Here is a 23054-nt window from a genome sequence, read left to right as displayed (position 1 = left end):
AGGGCGGGAGGCAGTAAGTGTGTCTCCAAGGACAGCAGTGGTGGTTGGTTTTTAGATTGCTTTGTTTTTGTACAGGTGTGTTTGAGTGAATGTCATTTTATAGTCACGTACCTTGAATTCTGATGAAGGGAGGAGTCAACCTGAGTAAATCCCTTTGGGCGAGTCTTAGCAGCATCACTTAATATATGAGTATTTTCCTCTGCTTGGCTTTCTCGTGGGTTCTGAACTTGATCATGCAAATCAGGATGAGCAGAAGGTTTGGGGTTTTTGCCAGGGCTTGGCTTTGTCCTCTGTTTGCTTATTTTGATGTCTGAGTGTTGAGATAAGTTCGCTCCAACACTTCAAAAAATGCTGCTCTGAACAACTGCAAACAAGATGATATGAACTGAAGGTGGGGCCAGTAGCTCACAGGTATCCCAATTATGATCAGTGCCACTATCGCATTGATTTACTGTGGTTTCAAGGCTTAAGCACAACTGTTCCACAGGCTTACTTTGAAGTTAAGGAGGATTGCTTCAGGAACACTGCAGTTTTAATTTACAAAGCAGATTTGAATTATTTATTTTGACCAAGAGGAAAAAGGCATTTTTATCCCAGGCGTTAACATGGCTTTGGGAAAAGGAAGGGGAATAATGAGCAAAGCAGTAGCACGGTTTGTGTCTTCATCTTACAGCGCTCTGAAAATAGAGGAAAAGTATGGATTGCCTTGAAGATGTCTGAGAAAATAAGGGGATCGAAAGTGGAAGTGAGAAACAGCCCTGAGACGTGACTGCTCCAGGCTCACCAGTGGAAGTGTTGGTTTGCACATTGTACTGTGTAGTGCTGTGGTTATTCTGGCCTTCGCTGTCACAGCCTGTGCAGTTCCTACCACTTGCCTTAGGTAGCTGAATGAGAGGAAGCATCATTAGAGCAAAGTTAAAGGAGGATTTTGAAGCAGAGGTTTGGAGAGATTTAAGGAGAAAGCAATAGGCCTCACAGCTGGAGCCATCCAATCTGTGGTGGAGACTTCCAGCAAGGCTGCCGCTGAGGGCATGGAAGGTATTGCTAGGGGGGCACTCTGTGCCTCTGCTCCATGAGGTTACTGCATGTTTCCTTCTTGCAGTGAAAAATATAAGTTCTTCCAAAGCATGGCCAAAGTGGATGTGTTCTGGTCACGTGTCAGATGAGCGTCACTCCTGTCACATCACATGTGCTATCCCACCATGTGTGCAGGCATGCACCCTTCACAAGGAGAGCTGAAGTACTTGTCGTTGTCTGAGAAGAGTGATACTGTGGCCCCTTTGGGGAAAGGAGTGGCTCTTGCCAGAATACCGCACATGCCCTGGGTCTTCCTCCCCTCTGTGGGGAAAGAATGTTGATAAGGGCAGGCTGCAGGCTGGGCCATCTGGAGCTCCCCAGCTAATGAATGTGTATGAGAAAGGAGGGAAGGGAAATGAATGCTCACTGAGCCTCCCCCCTGTGGAAATGTCAATCCAGAAGGACATGCTGCACAGAGGTACCCAGAGGATGGTAGCCAACACGAAGCTGCACAAAATGGTGCTGGAGGATGGAGCCAGCTATCGCTTCTTGGCTTGTGTGCTGTGTGACTGGCGCTGACAGAGGGACTGCCGTTCTTCATGGTGCTCCTTATTGGTTTGTAAAAGCTTGAATGTTGCTCCTGATGTAGGTAACAGTTGATGCAGTTGCCCTTTCAGTTGAGATGAAGAAATCAAAACATTTTTGTCCTACTGTGTAGGTTTTGCCAACATCAGCCAAAAAAAGTATGTGGAAGAGCAAGGAGAGACTGTCTCTTTCTCTCCCTTTGAAGGAATGCTTTTGGAAATGAATTTGATTGATGCTCAGTCACCCTTCTGCTTCTTGGAAGCCAACAGCTTAAAAGGGGAAGAGAGGAAAAAAAAAGTAAGCAGGTCTGTTTAGGGAGGTGGGTGCATGACAAAAGCTGGGTTCGTTTTGACAAGTCTGTTCAATTTTTACAACACATTTGCTGCTTATAATATACGCTGACAGAGATGGGGGAAAAATCTTTCAAAAAAACCAAGTGATTTTGGCAGAAGCAATGCAATTGCTGCTTGATACTTTGTCCTATTTTATAGGAAGGCCCTTGGTCTGTCAAAATAGCTGGAGCTTCTCGCAACAGTGAATTACGTTTGTTTCTGGATCCAAATAGCGTTTTGGAACCTGGAAGTCTCCAGTGCATCTGCAATGAGCGGCATCTGGGGTTCATATGGAAATAAGCATCGATTGAGGGATATGGATGTGTTGCTGAAGTCCAGAGGTACAACAGCTGCATCTCTCAGTGCAGTTGGATTTGTTACAATTTGAGAAGTCTGGCCACTACCTTTCACATCCTGTTTGAAATAGTGCTGTTTGTACCTTAGGGGTAATATGAGTATTTATCTACTCAGGACACATCAACAGATTGCGGAGTGTTTGCTTGGTTACTGTGTTACAATGTCATTTGAACCCCAGTGGCTGTATGTGGGTATCTGCTGAGTAATGGCTCTGCTCTCCTTTCCCAAAGTCAGCAGCGTCTGGACCACCCACCCAAAAAAGGTGAGGGGAAAAGCAAGGTTGAAGCAAACAAATGACAAGAAGCACACTCCAGAACAGGTGGAAAACTGATCAGAGTTGCTATGGAGGGAGGCACACCCAGGTAGCACTTTAGAAACCCACTGTTTTTTTCTGTGATCCATCCTTATGTGTCAAGCCTGATGACTTTTTCTGCCATCGTGGCAGTCTGTACGTGGAATATCATTTGCTGGACTTTGCTTTCTGATCTTCTCTGAATGCCTCTTCAGTTCTGTTAAGTCTTCTATCAGCAGTCTAAACCTGAGGCAGGCTTTGGTTACTCCTTAGAGTTCCTTGTGTCCTTAACATTGTGGTATACAAGTATCTGAGTAGCACAGTAAATTGAGGTTAAACAGGTCACAGCGAATTCTTTCTCAGTCTTTCTCTGTCCCCATAACTTTAAAGCATCGTTTTGGAAGCTAGGACTGATTCTTGCTGTCAGAACACCTGCAGGATTTCAGTCCAGTGACTGGTAGGAATAACAAGTTCTTCCCTCCTTTCCCCAGCAGCCTCATTCTCTGGTTAGCAAACTTTGTGTCATGTATTCCCAACAGAGGTCCCCAACTGCCCCAGTGAGGCTTGGTAACAGAGCTCATCAACATAAACAATTATGTTCAGGAAACAAATTGCACTGTTACCCAGAGAAACACGTCCAATAAATGGAGCAGCTCTTGTTCTTATTTGAAACATCTGGTGTGTGATTAGAGACATTGCACTGAGCGTTCTGTGGGTAGAATCATAGTGCCTTTTTGTGGCAGTTGTTCAGGTTTCTGCTGTTTGCTGCTCTGCCTGTGTGCTGTAGCACCACAGCCTCAGGTGAGAAGAAGGAAGCGCTGTCATGCGATCGTCTTGGTTTGTGGTCTGCCTGCTGGCGCTTGTAATGAAGAAGCCTTGCAATGCTGATATTCACACTGGCTCTCTTGCGCCGTGTGAAGATGCATGATGCTCACAAGTTTGTCTGACTCTCGGTTGGATGCCTCTGTGCTTGGTCACTTCAATGAGGGGTGCTTCCCTTAGCGCCGTTCACCAGTTTATAAAATTGGATCTTTGTTGTTCAGCTGAGACTAATAAAATTCTTCAACCTGTCCATGGTAAGTCCAGTCATGATAAGCTGCAGTGGATCCCAAGTGACTGTATCAGAAATGTCTTTAATCTGTTCTTTGCTTTTTGAGAGGTCATGATGAATGTCATACTTTCTTAACCTTCTAGCTGCATCCTCTCTGTGCATCAATGAAGAGTCCAAGTATGGCTTTGTTCAAGCAACAGAAGGTGGAGGACGTTTACGAAATTGGGGAAGAACTAGGAAGGTAAGTGTGTACCACCACGTGGTTGTAAAAGCTGACACACGGGGATATTGGCAGCATTTTAAAATGGTGACTTGATCAATGCACTGCATGGTACTTTAAATCAACTTACAGCAGGAACACGTTCCTCTAGAGGAAGTGCACTCAGGCATTTATTGTTTTGTTTTGTTAAATTTGCTAACTGTCTAACTATTTTTCCTGTTTCCTTTCCTGCAACTAGGACAACAGAAGGTATGTTTGCATTTGTCTTCTGTGCATAGGTGTCATCTGTGCGTGTGCTTTAAACTTGGTTCACCTGTCTGCTATGTGAACAAGCCAGGAAACAGGAAGCCACACCACCATAGTCACAGATGCAGCCCTTTAGTTTGGCATGCTGTGTTTTTGTACAGTGCTGCACAGCCTCTGGTGGGCTCAGAGCACTGACAGAACATGTTCGGGTCTTCCTGCAAAACACTGTATGTATTCCTGAAAAGATTCAGCAATCAGCATCTCATCAGGACTGGTTAAGGCCTTTATACAGCTTTCAGTCTATAAGGAGTTATCTACAGGTATTAATTACTGATGCAGTTAATAGGCTGCTGCTATGCTTAACCATGATCACCTGCTTAAACACGGTAGTGGATTTGTGGGCCGGATGACGTGGAGCTTCCCCAGTCACTTACCAGCACACAATGCTCTGAGTGGTTTCCATTCAGTGCTGAACCCTCCCATGATTTTAATATGCAGATTGCTAAATTACAGCTATACTTGTTGGCTTCTTTCCCAACATCTGGCAGTTAGATTTGGTAAATGACTGTGCATGTGCAATTACTCCTTTTCAAGGGCCAGTGATTTAGTTACATTAAAACACTTCAGTTGAGGCTATTTTCCTGCCAGATCTTTTTGTGGGGGATGTTTATTTCTTTCCCATTCTATTCCATCCCGGGAAGACCTCAGCTTTTAAATTTTCCATAGCTGTTTACTTCTGAGTACTGACTAGTTCAGAGAGTGTCAGCCTGAAAGTGAAAATGTGGCAGAAGTGAGCAATCAAAAAAATGCAGTTCATAAATGCAATGTGCACAGGTTGTGCTTTTTAAATTGAGAAGCTACTATTATGTGCTGTTAATGAAAGTTAATGAAGTTAATGAAAATAGAAACTGGAAGCTAAATAGTGTATAAATAGTGTATTTTTACTTTGGTTGCTGAATTGGTTTTGGAAATCTAGCACCATTAGAGATGAGCCTCTCTCCCCTCTTTGAGGCGATGGCTGTAATGCTTCTTGTAGATCCAAAGTCAACTTGCTACTGAGATTGGAAGGAAAACACGTTCCCTAAAGGAAAAGGATCAATTGTAACACCTCTCCTTCTTGTTATATAATGTCACGTAGTCTCTGCTGACTTTATTTTCACTTTCAGATTTTCTGAAGAGCACTACAGACTTCTTGTTTTATCTGCGTTCCATGTGTAGTGTTACCAGGTTGTGGTGCCTGTCTCTGAGCACTAACTACTCATTAGGGCCAGTGACAAGTGATACTTTGCTTTGTTGGAAGTGAACATATAGACTGGACTAGTTGTCATGGCTGTACCACAAGAGCCTTTTCCAGTGCTGACTGATACACTTGGAGCCTGTAGTTGCCTCTTTTTATGACTTATTGCAACAAGGTGCTGACAGGTATGGGAGTGTAAAAGGAGCTGGTTGTGATTCTGGCAACAAAAGCCCCTTGCAGAGCAAAGGATTTTAAACCAAGTCTGTAAATGTCTGTCCTGTTCGTGTCTTCCTGACTTAGTTTCTGATTTCCTGAGGACAGAACTTGTCATTAATACAGAATCCAGGTTGGGTTCAATCAGAAGTTAAAAACCAGCATCTTGTCAGCAGAGCCAGATACTGTATCTGAAAGCGGTTAGGAAAGGGGGCTCCCAGTATGTACTGTAAATTCTCCTTTGCAAGACATTAAGTGTGTTTGGTCTGGAGATGAAGTTGGACCTTTTCTGGCATGGTGTAGCATTCAAGGTAGCTGCAGCAAAGGCTGTTTGGATCCAGCTGTGCAGCACCCTACAAACAGCACATTTGCAGAGTCCTCAACCAGGACATTTTCAGGATCATGCTGAGCTAGAGACAGTTTGAAGGATGCTGGAAATGTAGTTTCTTGTGCCAGGGCACAGAGTGAAGGAAAAGTCTGCAGAAGCAGAGAGCAGGCTTTCCATAGCTGCGGCTGTGTGCTGTAACCACCTGCCTAACTCCAGTGCTGCTGCAGTCTTTCAAATATTGATCTTAGGCTTATGTTTCTGTTGCCTAACTTCTCTGAAGTGTACCTACAGGGAACCAGAAATTGGGCACGTGGCATTAGACAAAAGAGGTTGCTAATGGGTTTTTGTAGCTCTGGCAGTGATGTTTGGGAAGTGTAATGTGGCTTATACTGAAGGAGAGCAATACCTTATTGTCATATATATATATATATATCAGAGGAGTGTTTAATAAGTCCTCCATTAGACTAGCTGGTCTGGGAGTCTTAGGGGAGTTAGAGTGCAAGGGGGTATAAAGCTATATCTGCAGAGGTATTAGAAGATTCTCCTCTTTTTTCCTCCTTCCAAAGGCAGTAGGTTTTGCAGTTTGGAGGTGCATTATACAGAACTCTCAGGCGTTTAATGCTGTTGCTCTTGGAAAGCATTAAGCCGTGATTTCTGGCAAATTCAGTTTCTTTCTGTGTCTGAGTTGATAAAAAATGGATATGTTGAATATTATTTTGCACAGAATGTTCTCAAAATTCATCCCTTCCCAGATGTGGTTCTGTGTTGCTAAATGTGACTTTCATTCAAGTAACAGGAAATGATGCCCTTCACCATTCATTTTAATTAACTTCCCTGTCAGAAACCTATTAATGCTGTTATAAATGCCTTGAGGTGGATCCTGGCGTAAGCTGTTTGCAGGAATGCTGGCAGCAGATGATTCTATCTGCATATCTAAATGATGGAGACACTTCTTGAAAAATGTGCAGAAGTGAAGGTGAGCTTCCTTGGTGACATGCAGCAAGCCAAGTGACCCTTGGTTCTTTAGGCAAGGAAACAGGCAGGGAAAGGAGATCGGGAGTCAAAGCCAAAGTGTGTTAAGAGGAAGGAAGAACTGGCCTGTCAATCTCATAGTCCATTTCCCGGGGGAGTGGTGGCAGCAGAGCTCAGCAGTGGGCCTTCTAACAACATCTGTTGTGATTTGGATAGGTTGCTCTATGCAGAGAAACTCGTAAAGGTTGTACCATAGAGTCATCGATCTCAATGTGTCATCAGCTAGCCTGCAGAGGACTGCTGACATTTGTGCCTTCTGAGCAGCGTCACTGCTACGTGTCTGGGCTGAAGTGTGATGGGGGGCTGCCTGCTGCCCTTCAGGGCAGTGCCCACTGGAAACTGTGTTCCTGCAGGGTGGTGCAGGGCTGGCACTGCTGTGCCCTGAGAGTGTCCTGCTCACAACACAGCTCAGCTCTTCACGGCATATAAGAATTAGATCACGTTTAACTGAGAAACCCAACTGATATCTGGGTGAGGAAATCTCCTTTCCTTCATTATTTGCCTTTGGGCATAGGGAAGGGACTCTGCTTGTTTCTTGCTTGTCTCCATCACCAGAGCTACACACACCTATATTCTCCTCTCCCCAGCTTTTATTTGGTTTTTCCATGTTTTATGTAGAGGTGGGAGATCTTCTATGGATGGAATATGTGTGGTCTGATGTGCCGATCTTTACGGCAGGTCAAAACCGAGTCTTTGAGTAGGCATGACAAAGGGGAAAGGCATGTCCTTCACTTGGTAGTTTGGAATCCTCTCTGCTGGCAATTAAGCTTGGTTTGCTGCAGTTGCAGTGTGCTGGCCTGCAAGGAAGGTGGCTGAGCATCTCTTCAAGACTGTAAGAGCTTTTCTTCCTACAAGAGAAAGAAGCAGGACTCTCTGGAGTTGTGGAAGCTGAAGTGCTGGGGTGGCAGTTCTTTGTGAAGCTATCTGTTCTTGTGAAGAAGCTGTAGACTGCCAAGTTAATGCCTGGTTGGTGCCAGAAGTGAGCTAACTAGGAGTGGATCGAGGCTTTACCTGCAGGAAATAATTTTACAGCAAATCTGTGATGTTTTTCTGCACACTGGGGTGATCTGTATTTCACCTTGAGGAGTTTCCTGCTGTAGACTTTCAAATATTAATTCCTACTTGTTTCTTTTTTTGTTTGCTTAAATGATAAAAATCCTTCCTCATATTTCTGATTAGATATGTTATTGTGAACATAGTATTATTCCTTCTGTGCATCTCTATCTGATAAAGATTTTCTGTTCACTGAGCTGAGTGAAAAAGCACTTCTTGTCATTTGGAGAAAATGACAGGCTCTTGTTTTTGGACAGAAGTGAATGGCAAATCAAAGCAATGCAGGCAGAAGAATACCTTCCAGTGTTGGAAATAATTTGTTGGTAACTTGGACTGTTTCTGTCCTATCTGCCATTCTGTCAAGTTCAGACGCTAACAAAACTTCATTGTCTGCCAGCTCTGTAGGTAAGCTGAACGTATATTGTTTGATCTCCTGCATTTTATTCCCTGCGGAAATATTGAAGTAAAACTGCTCAGTGTCCATCTCCCCTATTGCTTTTTGAGTTGGATCTAAGCTCTCAGGGATGTAGGTTGTCTCTGAGTATGTGTATTTTTAGCACTGTGGTTCTTGGGTCGTTGGAGTCAATGGTTACTATAAGAAAAGCTATTCATAATATAGAAGAAAGCCCACTTTTCTGTGGCTATTTCTGTAGCGTTGCTTGGATTTATAAGTGTCTGGTGAGCAGTAGAAGAGAAGCAGTGGTACTTTCTATCATGGATGTGTTAAATGAAGGAGAAATTTGGGGAGCTAGCTCTCAATTTTCCCTCCTGCCCTTGAATGATCCAGTTTGGTTTTACAGGTGTTTTGGATTTGGAGAGCAACAAGTCTTCATTGTAAGGGTTTGGCAGGGCAAGAGGGTTGCAATTTGTGAATCAACTGTAGTAGCTGATTTTTGTCACACGGATGAGCAAAAATTTATAAATGTTATTGTATGATTTAATTTATAATTGTTATTGATTTAATAATGTGTATTATATGTAATAGAATGCTTTAATTTTTTTCATGATAACATTCTTTCTGGACACTTCTGAACAAGTACATATTTTTTTTCTGCTTCAACATACATTCAGTGGTATTTGGGGCATGTGAAATTCAGTCAGGATTTCAAAGGGATTGCTGGATGGTCTTTTCTTCTTGGATAGAGCACTTCATTTCTTTTTATAACTCATTTTCAGTGATGAAAGTCATCTTGTACATAACTACTCTGCTAGAGAACAACAGAACAGGAGCGTGCATCAGGACGTATTTCAGCTAGGTTGTTTCCTTCTACATTTTAAACAGGCTTGGAAGAAATCCCAGGTTATTTAGTCTCTAATGCAGAAGGTAACGACTGTGATTTCTATTGATTATTGTAGGTATAAACCAGCTCCCAGTTTCTCAGCCTCTGCTGACCTGGGGTGTGGTTAAGCCAAGTCTTTTATCAGTGCACTGTCGTCTCTTGTGGTCCTCCATCTCAGCCACAAGTCCCCTCCCTGCCCTCACGCTCCCTGTGTGTGGAGGATCCCTGCAGCTACCCTGGGGCAGGTGTAAACCTGCTTTTTCTTAAGAGGGCAACAGATGTAACCTTCAACCAGTGGTAATAGAGCCTGGCACATAATCACTGTTCCGATAGCGTAACTAACAAATATTGACTTAGCTAATGAAAACAAAAAGCAGAGATAACTCAGGTATTCTTTGTAGGGGAGGAACTTGGAAATCCGTGATAAAAAGCCATGTCATCCAGCTAGATGGACTCTCCCTGGCAAACAGCAGGGTGTAATTACAGGTAGGAAATTTACCCTTCCCACACATCACACAGTGTCTTCATACAGGGATTTTATTTCCTGTCTGTAGAAATTATACAGTATTGGGCTTTCTCACACAGAGCCTTTAACTCTTCTTGGATTCATTTGTATTTTGAATGAGTTCTCTTAAGTTTTTTTTAATAAACTCGGATTATCTTTTTCCTATAGTATATGCAGAGTAAGAATTCACTTTCGATGCAAAAGTAACTTTAATTATTGAGCATTAACCAGCACCTATTAGTATTTCTTTGTCATGTGCTTGTTTCAGCAGAAGACTCAATATACGTTTTAGTATCTGATACTTGAGCGCTGTAACTGTCATTGTCATCAGTCACCTAATAGTCATTATTTTTGGATTCCTTATTCCTTCCAGCAGAGTGATCTGAGGGCTTTTTTCCCCCTTTTTTAGCAGATTTCATTGCTAGTTTTCAATGCTTTTCCAACCATTTCCAGAATCTTTTATTTCTTACACAAAGTGCAGAGAAAAATGGTTTTGTTTTGTAATTAGAGAAATAACTCCCAGTCTTTGAGTTCTGTGGGTCGATAATCCTCACACAGAAAGGATTTCTACTGGTAGATCTGTTTCCTACATAGGGAGTGCTGACATATTAAATTACATAGCTTTTTTGCTGCTCTGCTGCTGGAGGAGATTCTGTTTATTTCGTGTAGTTGAGACTGAAGATTCCTGAGATAAGGAATGATTTCCATCACTTGCATATATGTAAGCAAAATTGCTTGACCATTAAATCCAAATATTGGTCCCCTCTTACAATTTGTTATTGCCAGATATTTAATGTCCAGACCACACTTAACTAAATGTGGACCTTTAAGAGATAAGAGTACAATCCTTCTGCGTGCCTGTTATGTACGCACTGCTGTTGCCCCACATAGCAGAAGGAACAGCTTATCAAATCTGCTATTCCTGCTGAGCATGAGTCAGCTTTGACCTTCCCTGGGTCTCTGGACTCTGTTCGTTACCACTCTGAGAGTTGATATTCAATCCGAGACCTTCATGTGTTAAGTGGGAAGTTTTTCTATCGTGCACGTTTTATTCTTCAGCTTCAGATTAAAGAGATGCTTGCCAGGCTGGCAGGAACTTCCAATGCAGATTCTGCTTTTCCAACCTCAGGGCTGATAAGGGTCACATTGCTTGTCACTGCTTGATGGGGGAGTTTCCAAAAAATCATTGAACAGCTTCAGAATATGCTGGTGATGAGTCAGGAGGTGGCACAGTCTCTTGTGATCTGGGGTTAATGACCCAAAATGGTGTCTAAGGCATTAATTGGCTGTAGTTCAGATAATGTTATTTAACTGGTTGTTGATATTATGTATGTTAATTGATAATATGGTACTTAATTAGCTGTTTAGCCAGTAACAGATCATTCTTCAGAAACATAAGATTTATTAAATAGTGTTTTGAATTCAAATGGATGCTTTGTTCCATACTTACTCTAATAGAGTGGATCCTTCTGCCTGAGTCCAGATTCCTCCACTGTTCTGATGCTTTCTGGCAGTGGACACGTTGTCTTTGGCCCAGAACACATTGGTTACAATTGTCTGAGCTATAATGTGATGTGGGTGAAAGGTGTTGGTGGTGTTATCCGACACAGCATCTGTTCCAAGGTGCTCAGTGTTTTCCTGCTGGGCACATTGAAACCTGCCCTGTAAAGTCACTGTGTTGTGGGGTGTTATACGCAAACTGCTGTGCTCAGAAGACACCCTGGCACTGCCCAGGCACCAAATGAACTTGAAATGAATTGATGTTGGTCATTTCTCATGTCATAACGTTTGTATTGCTACCTGGCTCACAGGGCTGTGGTAGGAGCTAGTGATACGTCTGTGGTTTTGTGCAAAAGGTCTAAAAGGGAGCTGGAGAGTTACCGTGTTTACTTGCAAATCTTCCACATGTTGAGCCCTTTATCTTATTTTAGTAGTCAAAATTCCTATTAAATGTTCTTCTGAATGGGTTAGAGCATTCTGGCACCATCTGGCATCTGCTGCCGTGTAGCTTCTGTGCAGTTCTGTGGAGTTCTAGGAGAGGTAGCCGCATTGTTTGCATTTTAAAATAAGTAAATAAAAGACTATTTGCAGCTCAAACACAGGAAGCACAGTGACATCTGTGACAGCTGTCAGCAGGGTATGAAACACAAAGTTTTGGGTTCTTCTAGGATTTTGTTCCATAAGGTCCTAGGGGAACAAGAAGATGCTTTTCCTTCGGTCACTTTGCTCTGCTTGGATTTCTACTGTAATTTCTTCCTAAGTGCTGTCCTGTTGGACATATGATACATGTTCACTAAATAGATTAAATTTCTGCCATTCCAAATACTGGCTTTGATTAAATTATAATAAAGGCTTTATAAAATAAAGCACACTAAAGATAATTATAGGCCATTTACAGAGGGCTCCCAGTTCTCTGTGGCTGTAACCTCAGGCTTCCTACCAAAAGTGCTTTTGTGCATGTACTTTGTGAACCTTGCACGGCTTTTGGTTGGGTTCCTGAGAGCTCCTGATGCAAATGTTGGAGTCACCAACAAATTCCTGCTCTCTTTGCTAAGAAGAGCGTGCCAGTGCAGCCACAACTCACAGAAACTGGCTCTGAAGTTTAAGGAAAGAGGCAGGAGAAAATTCAGCTTGATGTTATACAGTAGATTCATTGCTCTGATCATTTAAATTTGGAGGAAGTCTGCTTTAAAGGCTTGTGACATTTAGGAAGCACCCGAGGGCTTTGATTTAGAAATTCACAAAAATATAGCTATGAAATGATACAATTATTAGAACCTGTTTTTCCCAGGGGTGGTGGGGGGGGGGAAGGGATGTGTGAAAATAAATGGAGCATATTGAGGTGCAGGATTTCAAAGCATGGAATTGCCAGATGAGGAGCTTACGTAAGGTGAAACTGACTTGGCAAATGACGTACGTTGGAAAGCAATGGATTGTTGTTGGCTGTTGCTGTCAGTAAATGTAAATACATTTCAGGGTTAAAGATATCACATTGTGTCATAGCTCAGAGAATGTGCAGTGCTGGGTAAGGTGTCACTCTTTTTTTTCTTGCTGCCAAGGAACCAAATGTAATTTATCATCCAATTAGAATGAGAGAGGCAGCAACTGGCAAACCTCACAAAGCATAGTAAACCTAAAATTAGATCTCCAAGCTGTGTTTTGACTTCCTGAGTGCAATCACGTATCTGAATGATGTCATTTGTCCTTGTTTAGGGCAGGGTTTCTAGTAGCAGATAAACCCTGCATTCCTACAGCTGGATGTCTTGAATACGAAGGCACCAGTACAAATAGTTGTTCTGTATTTTTATTCATGCTCTGAGCACCATATTGTCTCGTGAAAGCTCTCTTTTTGCTTTTCATTTAGATTCTTTTTTATAGCAGAGCGTTTTTATGTTGTGGCACCTTGTGGATACAAGTCAGCGTGGTCCAGCCCTGCTGCATGGGTATGGCTGCCATTCTGCTGGATGGCAGAGCAGGGCAGGTGGAGGAAGGGATGTGCCTGAGGCAGCCCCAGCCTCCTGACCAAGCTGAACTCAGCACCTCGTGTCCCTCTTGTCCTCAGGAGGTGAAGAGGAAGCGGTTTAAACAGGATCACTCACAAGTGTGAAGTTCTCTGGTGTGTCTTTTGCCACACTAACATTGTTCTGCACTGCAATTGTGCTTTCAGTTCTCCATGGCTTAGAAGCTTGCATTGTAAGAAGTTTCCTTTTCAGCTGGTTGTCTGGAATGTAATTGTCCTGTTAAAACCAGCTGGCCAGCATATCAACCACAGTTACTTTACCTCTGCTTAGATCCGGAGAATAGAGCACATCTGAGCAAGAACTGAAGTAGATTAGGGAGCTTGGTGTAACCTTGCTAAAGGATGAACAACTGCAGCAAAAAAACATGTGAGGAAGGAGAAAGAGACTGGAAAGCCATCTCAGTTTCCTTTAAAAGCATTTGTGTCCACTGCATTTTAAGAGACTTTATCATTAGGTGCAGCGATACCAAACGTGCTGGTGTCAGTATTGCCACTGCTGTAGCCTGTGTGCTTTAGTTGGTGATGTTCTGTTTTTCCCAGACAGAAAGAGGAAGCTTTGCACCTTTCTGACCTGCTGTAGTTCAAAAACAACATGAGAATAGGGTAATAGATATTTATGGCAGCAGGCAAGTAAAATAAATAAATAAGTCCAGTGTGGAAAAATATTGCCATGTTTTTTCTCTGTGCAACAGGCTATGGGTAGCATTCTTCCTGCAGTGTGAGCACATATGGCTGGCATTGCTGAGTTCAAGTGGCCGTTCAGAGAAAGCACCTCAAGTGAATGCCTCTCAGACTGGAAACCAAACAAATTCTTACTAATGACTCTGTTGCTGAGCTGAGTTTGCAGGTCCTCTGTGAGAAGGAGGGTTGAACTCTCTCATGGTCGTGATAGTTTGTGCATCTAGGCTGGCAGGTAAGAGACTGAGGTGCTGTATTTTAGTGTCCATCTGGTAGTGTATTTTCATACAGGAACATCTTCTAGGAAAAAATGTGATTATAGCTGCAATTCTAATGATGTCCAGAGACATGAAATTAAATGTAGGGCCAGCTGAGTGCCTACAGAAAGGGAACGTATGTTTGGTATTTGGGGAAGAAGCGGTTTGCTCTTCTCAAGTGACATGGGGTTGGCTTCCTGACTTCTTCAGCCGGTGCCAGCCTGGAGTCAGGTAACCTGTACTGTCATCTCAGGGCTTTGTTTACATATTTTTAGCATTTCATGACAGCAGCTCAGCAATGCGGTGCTTTTAGCATATCAGAGGTAGACACATAAGCCCATGCATATACATAAAGCTGCTTAAATTCTCTTCTTATTTTAACACACTGTGACAATACCAGTCTTAGCATCGAGGTGATCAAAACTGGCAGGGTGTGCTTCTGTCATTCACTTGAGTCAGATTCTGCCCCAGAGCATTACCTCCAGAAGCACTATTAAAAATAAACCTTGAGGAATAAAAACACAAGAAGTTATGTAGTTATTCTGGATTGTCCACTTTCTTTCCCCCGCATCTTCTCCTGAGCTGCACAATAACATGAGCTGAATTGGCGCTCGTCTAAATCATGCCTCTGAAAATAGACGACAGCCACCCAGTAATATTGTCTCTTTGTGTTCTTACTCAGTGACACATCTCCTAGATGATATTAGCAATGTAAATAATGGGTTACCTTCATTGCTAGGATAAATTAATGATGGACGCATTTTATGTGACACCTAATTATATTGTAACTGACAGGTTGCAGCAGCTATTGTTTATGTTCTTGATCTGCTGTCACAGCTGAGGATATCTTGTGTTGAATTGTGACAGTAAATACCGTTCTACTCTTAGGGTGACTCTGTAGTCATCATTGTTTTGGTGCTATTCTAAACACCAGGTGTTTGGGCAAATTTCAGTCAACATTTGGACACTTGAGCTGTGGAATTTGCTGTAGAGTGTAAGATCTGCCACCAACTCCCAGTGTGAAATCAAATAAATTACTTCTCAGTGCTGTCGACTCTTCTGTCAAAGAAGACACACTTTCTCCCACCTTTCGCCTTAGCTGGATTGCAAGTTTTGGAAGTTGTCTCTGACTGACTGTTAAGCACAGGTGAGATACCTTCATAGCTGTCCGGGCCTAATGAACTATTCATTTTAGTGTGTGTCTGACAGAGAAGAAGAGCAATAAGCTGCCCCAAAACATTTGCTTAAAGACTTTTTCTCCCACTTTGTCCCTTCTCCAGCCTTCAGCCCTTCTCTTAGTATTCCATAATGTACCACTGCCTGGCAAAGCACTGGGCTGCTTGTGTGGAAGGATGAAGCAGCTGCTGCTTTGTGGTGGTCTGAAAATAGCATTCCCCCGTGATGCTTTAATAAAGACCCTGGGAATTCAGCTGTGAGCATGGACGAAACAAACAGCTGTGCAATAAATAGGGAGTAGGGTATGCTTGGTGCTTAATTGCATGGTAACAGCCTTAAATATCCTAGTCTCAGGAATTGTCTGTTTATCTTTCTTTTTCCTTGTGGTTTATAACATCTACTTGGCCACAAAATGGTGCAGTAAAAACTGTCTGCAAAAGCCCTTTGTTCAGAAATAGAGGCAGTGGCATGAAGACTGGGGCAGAAGGAGACGGAGTACGTGCTTGTGGCACCAAGGGGGAATTACAGATTACAAAGGAGGCAGTGGCGTGATGAGCAGCTGCTCCAGGTTATGTGTGTTGAAGGTGAAAATGAGAATTCCTGTTCTGTGTCACGGTTACTTTCATAAGCTTTTAGGTAAACATAAATGTATGAAACCTACAGTATCACTGGGCTTTTAAAATGCAAAAGCAGCTCTATACACTCCCATAATCAGCAGTCATAAAGTAATATCGTTCCATGAGCTTGCTGGCAGAGTTGGTCAAGGAGGTCAGTACAGCAGCACCTGTACTATCTGTGTCTCTTTAGAAAGCCTGGACTGGATGGGGTGTGTGTCTTGTAAAACAAACTACAGCCGACATGAAATTCCTGATGTTTTACATAAATAGCCTCCAGAGCTACAGATTGAACTCATTTTAGGGTAATGGCTAAGGCTGATTTATTTTGTAGCAGGAATTTCACTCTCATATGTTCTCTAGAGTTTACATGTAATAGCAAAATTAGGAAGCATAAATATTAATTAATGAATTTGACAAATGGAGGCAGTGTTGATTCCACTTGTGTTTGAATCCTAAGGGGGTAAGTACACTTCTCCCATGTGTTTCCAGCTCTCTCCTGAGAAGTGTTTAGGATATGTCTGAAAGTGAAAGCCAGAAAGAAGTACTTCAGGCTGTCTGTCATTGTTTGAACTCTCGGAAAGAGGAGGATGTTTCTGCCATGGAGTGCTGGCTTTTGAGAACAAGTGAGGGCCAAGTGACAGCTTTAATTTTTAATCTTTTTTATTCCATGGTTTGAAGACAAGCTCCGACCAGCTGCGTTAATGAAGTACTGAGCGCATTGTGTAATTATAAGGTTTCTGAGTGTAATTGCTGTGTGTGCTGCGTAATTTGAGTTCCAACTGTACTTACATCTCTTGTTTACAAAGGCAGTGAAGTGAATAATCATACTGAAACCAATAAGAGCTCAGTGCTTCTACAGTGTAGCTGTGGGAGGTTGCACTTAGGAAGTGTATTTGATTGAAAAAAAAAATCTTGGCTGATAAAAATCTAAAGGTGAAGGTTATCTGTAAGATGAAGCTTTTCCTTGCAGGCCTGGGTATAATGCCCTGACTAAGGAAGTGGTTCTAACGTGTATTTGCGGACTGGAGACCTTGCAATTATTGCCTTATCAGGGATAGGTACAGTATATTGTGGCAGGAGAGAATGGAGCTGCAGATGGGTATGATGAGGAGCTCATCGCTTTATTTTTCTGCTTCAAAAGTGATTGGCTATCAGCAGAGGTTTCATGTGAATCTGAGTAGGTGAGGGCTGAGCTCAGATGACTCTTTTGGTATTAGGACCTTGCATACCTATTATGCTTTATACATTCCAGACAAAGGTAGCTATTTTGGTTTCCACGGCTTCCTATAGCAACATAAGAAGTGTTCTATTTCCTCCTCCAACTTGAAAATATGTTTCTGCACCATAGTGGAAAATGAAGATGTATTTTGCATGATTCTAGCAGAAGCCTGAATCTATCAAATATTAATTGATAAAGCCCAAGCCTTTTCTGACTGAGGAATTTCTGGTAGGATATGAGGTATTTGTGGCAGACTTGATGTTTCCTTAATTTTTTCTCTAATTATTGTGAAAATGGCAAAGGTTTTTAGCAGGGGTTCCTTTAAGTGACTTGATTCAGCAGGTATTGGCCATCTGGCTCTTCTTCCTGCCCCTTTCCTGCTGCCAAAATGAAATACAGCTTCCATGAAGCAGCAGTTTTATCAAAAGCTGATGTAACCAAAGCCCTGCTTTCTTCACAGCTTGCTGGTTTTTCACCTCTGTTACCACATGATGTGTTTTGCAGTTAAGCAAAGCATATGCTCAGTCTGCTAGATATTTGGTGTGTTACCACCGCAGTAAAGTTTGCAACAGTACAGTCATGGCTCTGTGCAAGGTAGGTACAGTGGTCTTTTCCCAATGTCAAAAGGAAGTTTTAGTAATGGAAAAATAAATAACAAGAACTAACCTTCAGTTTATGTTTTCTGCAGTCCTCAGGTTAGTTATAAATTCTTCTGGCTGCTTGAAATCACAGAGGTATGAAAGTGGACTGGGAGGTTATTTAACTGGTATCCAAATGGAAGAGGTGGACAACTTCCATTCAGACTCTTGTAGGTTGTATTGCAGAGATACTGCTACAGCACTTGTCCTGTCAGCAGCAGCTTGCCATTAGGCTTATCAAATGCAATGAACAAATGCTGCTATTAGAGTAATTTTCCTTGACAGCTCACCATTATAACACTTCCCCACCAGCTCTTTGTTTTCCAGCTGCTCCAATTTAACCTCCTGTTGTTCTTTTAAATTTACTTTATACGTCATTATGTCCAGGTCTACACTCCTGAGTTGGTGGTTGTGAAAAGGCAGAGTAATGACTAATCCTGGAGTACCATTAGATCCAAGAAGGCTCAATAGAAACTTGTCACAATTGTTTAAAAATAAGTGTAGTTTATTTACTTCATTGAAGCTTCTGTATCAGTGAAAGTGCTGGGCTTCCTATTGAGCAGAGAGAGCAGTAAGTGGATGAAACTCATTCCCAGTAGAAGAGCTGACTTCATGTGTTTCAAATGACTAAAGCTGATGTCGAGACCAGATATTTCTTATTTCTTTTCCTTACCTGAGCTGGATGCTAGCTTGTTGTCTGGTTTTTTTTCTTAGAATAGATGGGTTTTGTGTTTAATTTTTTTTTAAGACCTAAGAAAAACTTAAAAATTGGAAAGTTTGTGTCCAGATGAAGCAATCTAGCTTGAATTATGTGAAAAATATTTATCTTGATTTTTAGTAAGGGACTACTGGATATTTGAAGATTGTGATGTAACCTTGAGCTGTAGGATTTTCACATAATTTCAGACTGATGAGTATTTTAATATCTTCATTAACCAGCCTAAGGAGTCAGTAGATATTTGAATCCTTACATTCATTGCTCTTTGCATAATTTCAGAATCATAAATTTAAATGAAGCATAAAAGGTACAGATGTGTTTAATTTAGGTCTACAAATGAACCATCACATTAAGAAATGCATTACTGTTTTAAATGAGATTTTTGTCTGCTTTCTGGAATCAGCTGGGACAGGAGCCTGTTACACTGAGTGGTACAGTACTAGTTGTCCTACACGTGTCTCTTATTGTAGCTGCAAAATAAGACAGACCTTTATGCCAAGTGGTGTACAAGAACCATAGGCATGTTGTGAGTTAGAAAGGAAAGCCATTTCCTCTTTTGTTGATGGAATGGAAGTGGGTTGCTAAAGAATATACACAATATGTTCATGGCAGAAGTCAGATCTGCGCAATTCCTCCATTACTTTAGCTACAGACCATCTTTTCCCCCTAATTTTAAAGTAGGAGTGGCTCTCTTACATGTCCTGGTTTGACTAACTGCAAACTCAAGGTAACAGCTTCTGATTTTTTGCATTGTTTGTATGTCTGTGAAGATCTTAACATCATTAAACGTTCCTCAGGCACAGCACAGTTGTCCTTGTCTAGAAGTTATTGACTTCAAGTGGGTGAGCAAGAAGGATCCTCTGAATAGTCACTGTTTCCTGCCATACTCTTGCCTTACACAGAACTGATCTCGTTTTAATCTTTAGCTACAATCTGTCTTTCTTAATTTTGAGAAGACGTGTCTTGGCTTTTGATTACAGCTACTTTTCAGAAGGACAAATGAGAAGGAGGGAATGTCAGCTTTGTGGAAGGTTTGTTCCTCTGAGTTCCAACAACACGCTCAAGGGCATGATGAAGGGAGAGTAGTTCACGGAAATGAGAGCAAAGTGGAGTCCCCTATTTACTATTGAGGAGTCAGTAACAATTGCCTCCTCTTGAGAAGTTCACATCACTGACATAAGGCTGCAACCTGCAGGGTTACTATTGTTTGAGTTTGTCATCTGACCTCCAGGTGTTTCCCTTTCAGGACACAGAGGGGAAATATTACAGTTGAAGTGAAATATTGTACTTTAGGAGACAAAGTTGGGAAAATGGTATTAACAAATGGCAGCTACGTGGTTTTGGGCTCTTTTTTTATCTTTAACACTGCTTTCTGCTCAATATGATGGGAAGTTCTCAGTCCTTGGAGGTGCTCTGAGATACCTGTATTTGTTGTAGTTAAATTTAAAGCTAAATTATCAAGTGAAGTACAGAAACATGAATAAACCATTCTTTTCTTTGAAAACTGATTACTTGGGCCCAATTCTGCATTTCCAAAGGCTCATCAATCCCTTAAATTCTTTTCTGAGAGATTATTCTTAAGGGAAATACTTTAGTGCACTCATATCTTTTCAGAACATCCAGTGTTGTTGTGCAGACTTGAATGCCTCGAGCCTTACCCAGCAAAGGACTGGTAATTTGAACCTTTTGAGTCATAACTTAATCACTGAAACACAAACAAGTTGTGTGACTTTAACAGTGTGTCTCACAAGGGGCTGTAGGATCAAGCTTTGCATATTCAGGAAGCTGTTGCATATTACCAGAGGTTTGTACGAAGCTTGTAAGGGAATGTTTTATTATCTTCTTGTTCTTGCAGTGGCCAATTTGCTATTGTGAAGAAATGTAGAGAAATAAGCACCGGTTTGGAGTACGCTGCTAAGTTCATTAAGAAGCGGCAAAGTCGGGCCAGTCGTCGTGGGGTGAGGCGTGAGGAAATAGAACGGGAGGTGGACATTCTGCAGCAGACCCTACATGCCAACATCATCAAGCTTCACGACATCTATGAGAACAAGACGGATGTGGTTCTCATCCTTGAGCTGTGAGTAAGGGGACTTGCTTTCCTCTGGGGCTGGATGAGGCTGCCAGAGCACAGGGGTGCTGTTAAAATGGAGCTGGTGCATTTTCAGGCCTCACAGGTCTTGGCAGGAGAACTGCATGAGGATGCTGACAAACTGCCTTGTGGTTGATTCATGTGTTCCTCATGTGAGGAAGTAGGGGAAGAATGTTTGAGCTCCCCACACTTTGCTGATGAAGAGTGAATAGCAGTGGAGTGGGAATGAAGAAGAACTTGTCCCTCTTTTCATACCATGCAGTGGAGGAAAGCTCTTGCCATTTAGGACTTGCTGGCAAGCATTCCTTCTGACTTTGGTGGGCCACTATAGCCTCACTCTTGCTTTGTGACCCACTGGGTGGCCAGACTGTTGGTTTGGGATGATTGTTATGCATGTTTGGCTGTGGAACATACTCAGCTTTGTGCTGTTCAAGAGATTCAGAAGCAGCTAGCAGCTGTTCTCTGTCTGGGCTGAGAGAACAGTGGCTTTTTCTGTAGAACCTGTGTACGTCCCTGCCTGGAAGAATAGATGCCATTCCCAGGGAAGCTGGAGATGTGGTCAGGCATCATTTTAACATGGACTTGGTGAAGGAGCCTTTGCTTGACTGGGATGTGATGTGAGTTTTGCATTTCAAGGAGTCATTTCTGGTCCTTTTGTCTATACGTACTCTCACTGGCTGTAAGGAAGCAAGAAAACCTGGCTAGTAGGTGTTCTCAATGCAGAGAAACCAGATTATTAGAATCTGAAATAGTATCAGAATTGTCGGTCTCTCCAATAGCTGTGGAACCCCCTGTGTGAATTCTTTTCAATGTTTGTTTCATCAGCCTAGAAAATACTACATCCCAAAAACATTAGCACTGCTTTACACTCTATTGCTCTTCCCTTGTGTTCAGTGATGGCAAACTGAGATGAAACATTTTAGACTAGTGCAGAGCACAGAGTAATAATGTAATGTCTTGTAACCCAACTTGTTTTACATATGCCCTGTTTGTTTCTGCTGCCTGATTCTGAAAGTCCCTGGCTCAGACAGGCTGGCCTGGCCATATTTTGAAAAGCAGTCCTATCATTTTTAACAGCGATTCAGAGACATTATCTGCTGGGGATTACATGCAGAAGATGGTTGAGGGATGTTGATCTCAAGTGGAGGGGGAGGGGGTAGAGTTCATGAGATCACTTTTTGTATGTGACCTCAACTCATATTGGTGAAGCTGAAGTAGAGCTTTTCTAAGAAGGGAATAATTGCTGAAGAATGAAGAGTTTCTTTTACAGAGCTAGAACAGCCAGACACATAAAGTTCTCAGGATAAAGCTGAACACTGTCACACAAAGCAGAGACCAGAACTGTATGCTCATACTCATCCAAACCAGCAATGGAAATGGCTGTTGTAACAAACTGAGCTTTCTGCTCAGGGAGTGTGGTCTCAGCCAGCAGGATGAATATTTGCCATGTAGTGAAAGAAAGAAAACACAGCAGTTACAGCATTTTTTGTCTATGTTTTGTTCTTTTGTGGAGTTGATATCACCTAGTTTACAGATCCCGGAGTTTTAGAGGAGCTGTGCTCCTCCATGGCACTGAACTAAAGCCGTAGTAAACAAGTAGGCACCCAGAGGTCTTCTACTTACAGCAGTTTTTAGATACTAAGTAAATTATGCGGTTTGTCTGTGTATGAAGCAGGAATTATAGGAACGCCATAACTGACATTATACAGATTGTTTGTTCCCCCATAGCACCTGCCCTGGCCTTGTACAAGGAATCCAGACAACGAGGCTGTGTGAATAACCACTATCTTTCCAAGGGAGTCAGTGTTCAGGCCAGGGAGCATGCCTGGAGATTGATGTGACTGCTGGCAGATGGCATGTGAGTGGTCCTGAGCATCTGTTAAGTACGTGTGTGTGGCCAAATGTTAGTCTCTGTAACTAGAAGTCTCTGCTTTAGAAGACAGGAAAGAAGCTTGCTCTCTTTGTTAGCTACCAAGCAACCTCCCATTTCATTAACTTCTACTTCTTCCTGTCCTTATGGCCTGGCACATTTTGTATGCATTTTGTCCAGGCAGTAGCTTATTTCATTTTTAGAGGGCTGACTGCAACAGAGCTTGGAACTTATTAAAGCCACTGCATTCTGCTGCTGCACACAAATTGAGGATGATGATAATTGCTAATAAAGCTACGTTAATTCTCTCCTTAAGCAGATGATTTATACTCCTGACACACTGTTATCAGTCTCATACTCATTGCAGTTTATTCAGATAAGCATTTTCAGCACCTGGCCAGTTAATCTTATCACAAGCTGCAGTGGACTTTAGCTTCAAAAGAATGTTCCCAGTATTCCTATTAATTGAAGAAGCTGCCTGTAAGCTTAAAACAGGCTTTGGCTTAAATGTTGACACCCTCTAC

At 42.2% G+C, this 23054-nt stretch overlaps 1 protein-coding gene across 5 annotated transcripts in view; it reads left to right on the top strand.

Moving 5' to 3' along the window:
- Positions 1-23054, top strand: part of DAPK2 (death associated protein kinase 2) — a 42356-nt gene that overhangs the window by 1884 nt on the left and 17418 nt on the right. For 3 of the 5 annotated variants that reach the window (XM_072345417.1, XM_072345414.1, XM_072345415.1), the window contains exons 2-3: positions 3778-3875; positions 20427-20648. In XM_072345417.1, the coding sequence (XP_072201518.1) occupies positions 3799-3875; positions 20427-20648 (299 nt within the window). In that variant the 5' untranslated portion in view covers positions 3778-3798. Of the gene's footprint in view, positions 1-1741; positions 1912-3777; positions 3876-9493; positions 9730-20426; positions 20649-23054 lie in introns of those variants that run through there. The other 2 variants (XM_072345418.1, XM_072345416.1) reach the window with 2 other exon arrangements.

This window comes from Excalfactoria chinensis, chromosome 10 (genome assembly GCF_039878825.1).
Source record: "Excalfactoria chinensis isolate bCotChi1 chromosome 10, bCotChi1.hap2, whole genome shotgun sequence".
NCBI lineage: Eukaryota > Metazoa > Chordata > Aves > Galliformes > Phasianidae > Excalfactoria > Excalfactoria chinensis.
This window is presented reverse-complemented; position numbering and strand designations above follow the sequence as displayed.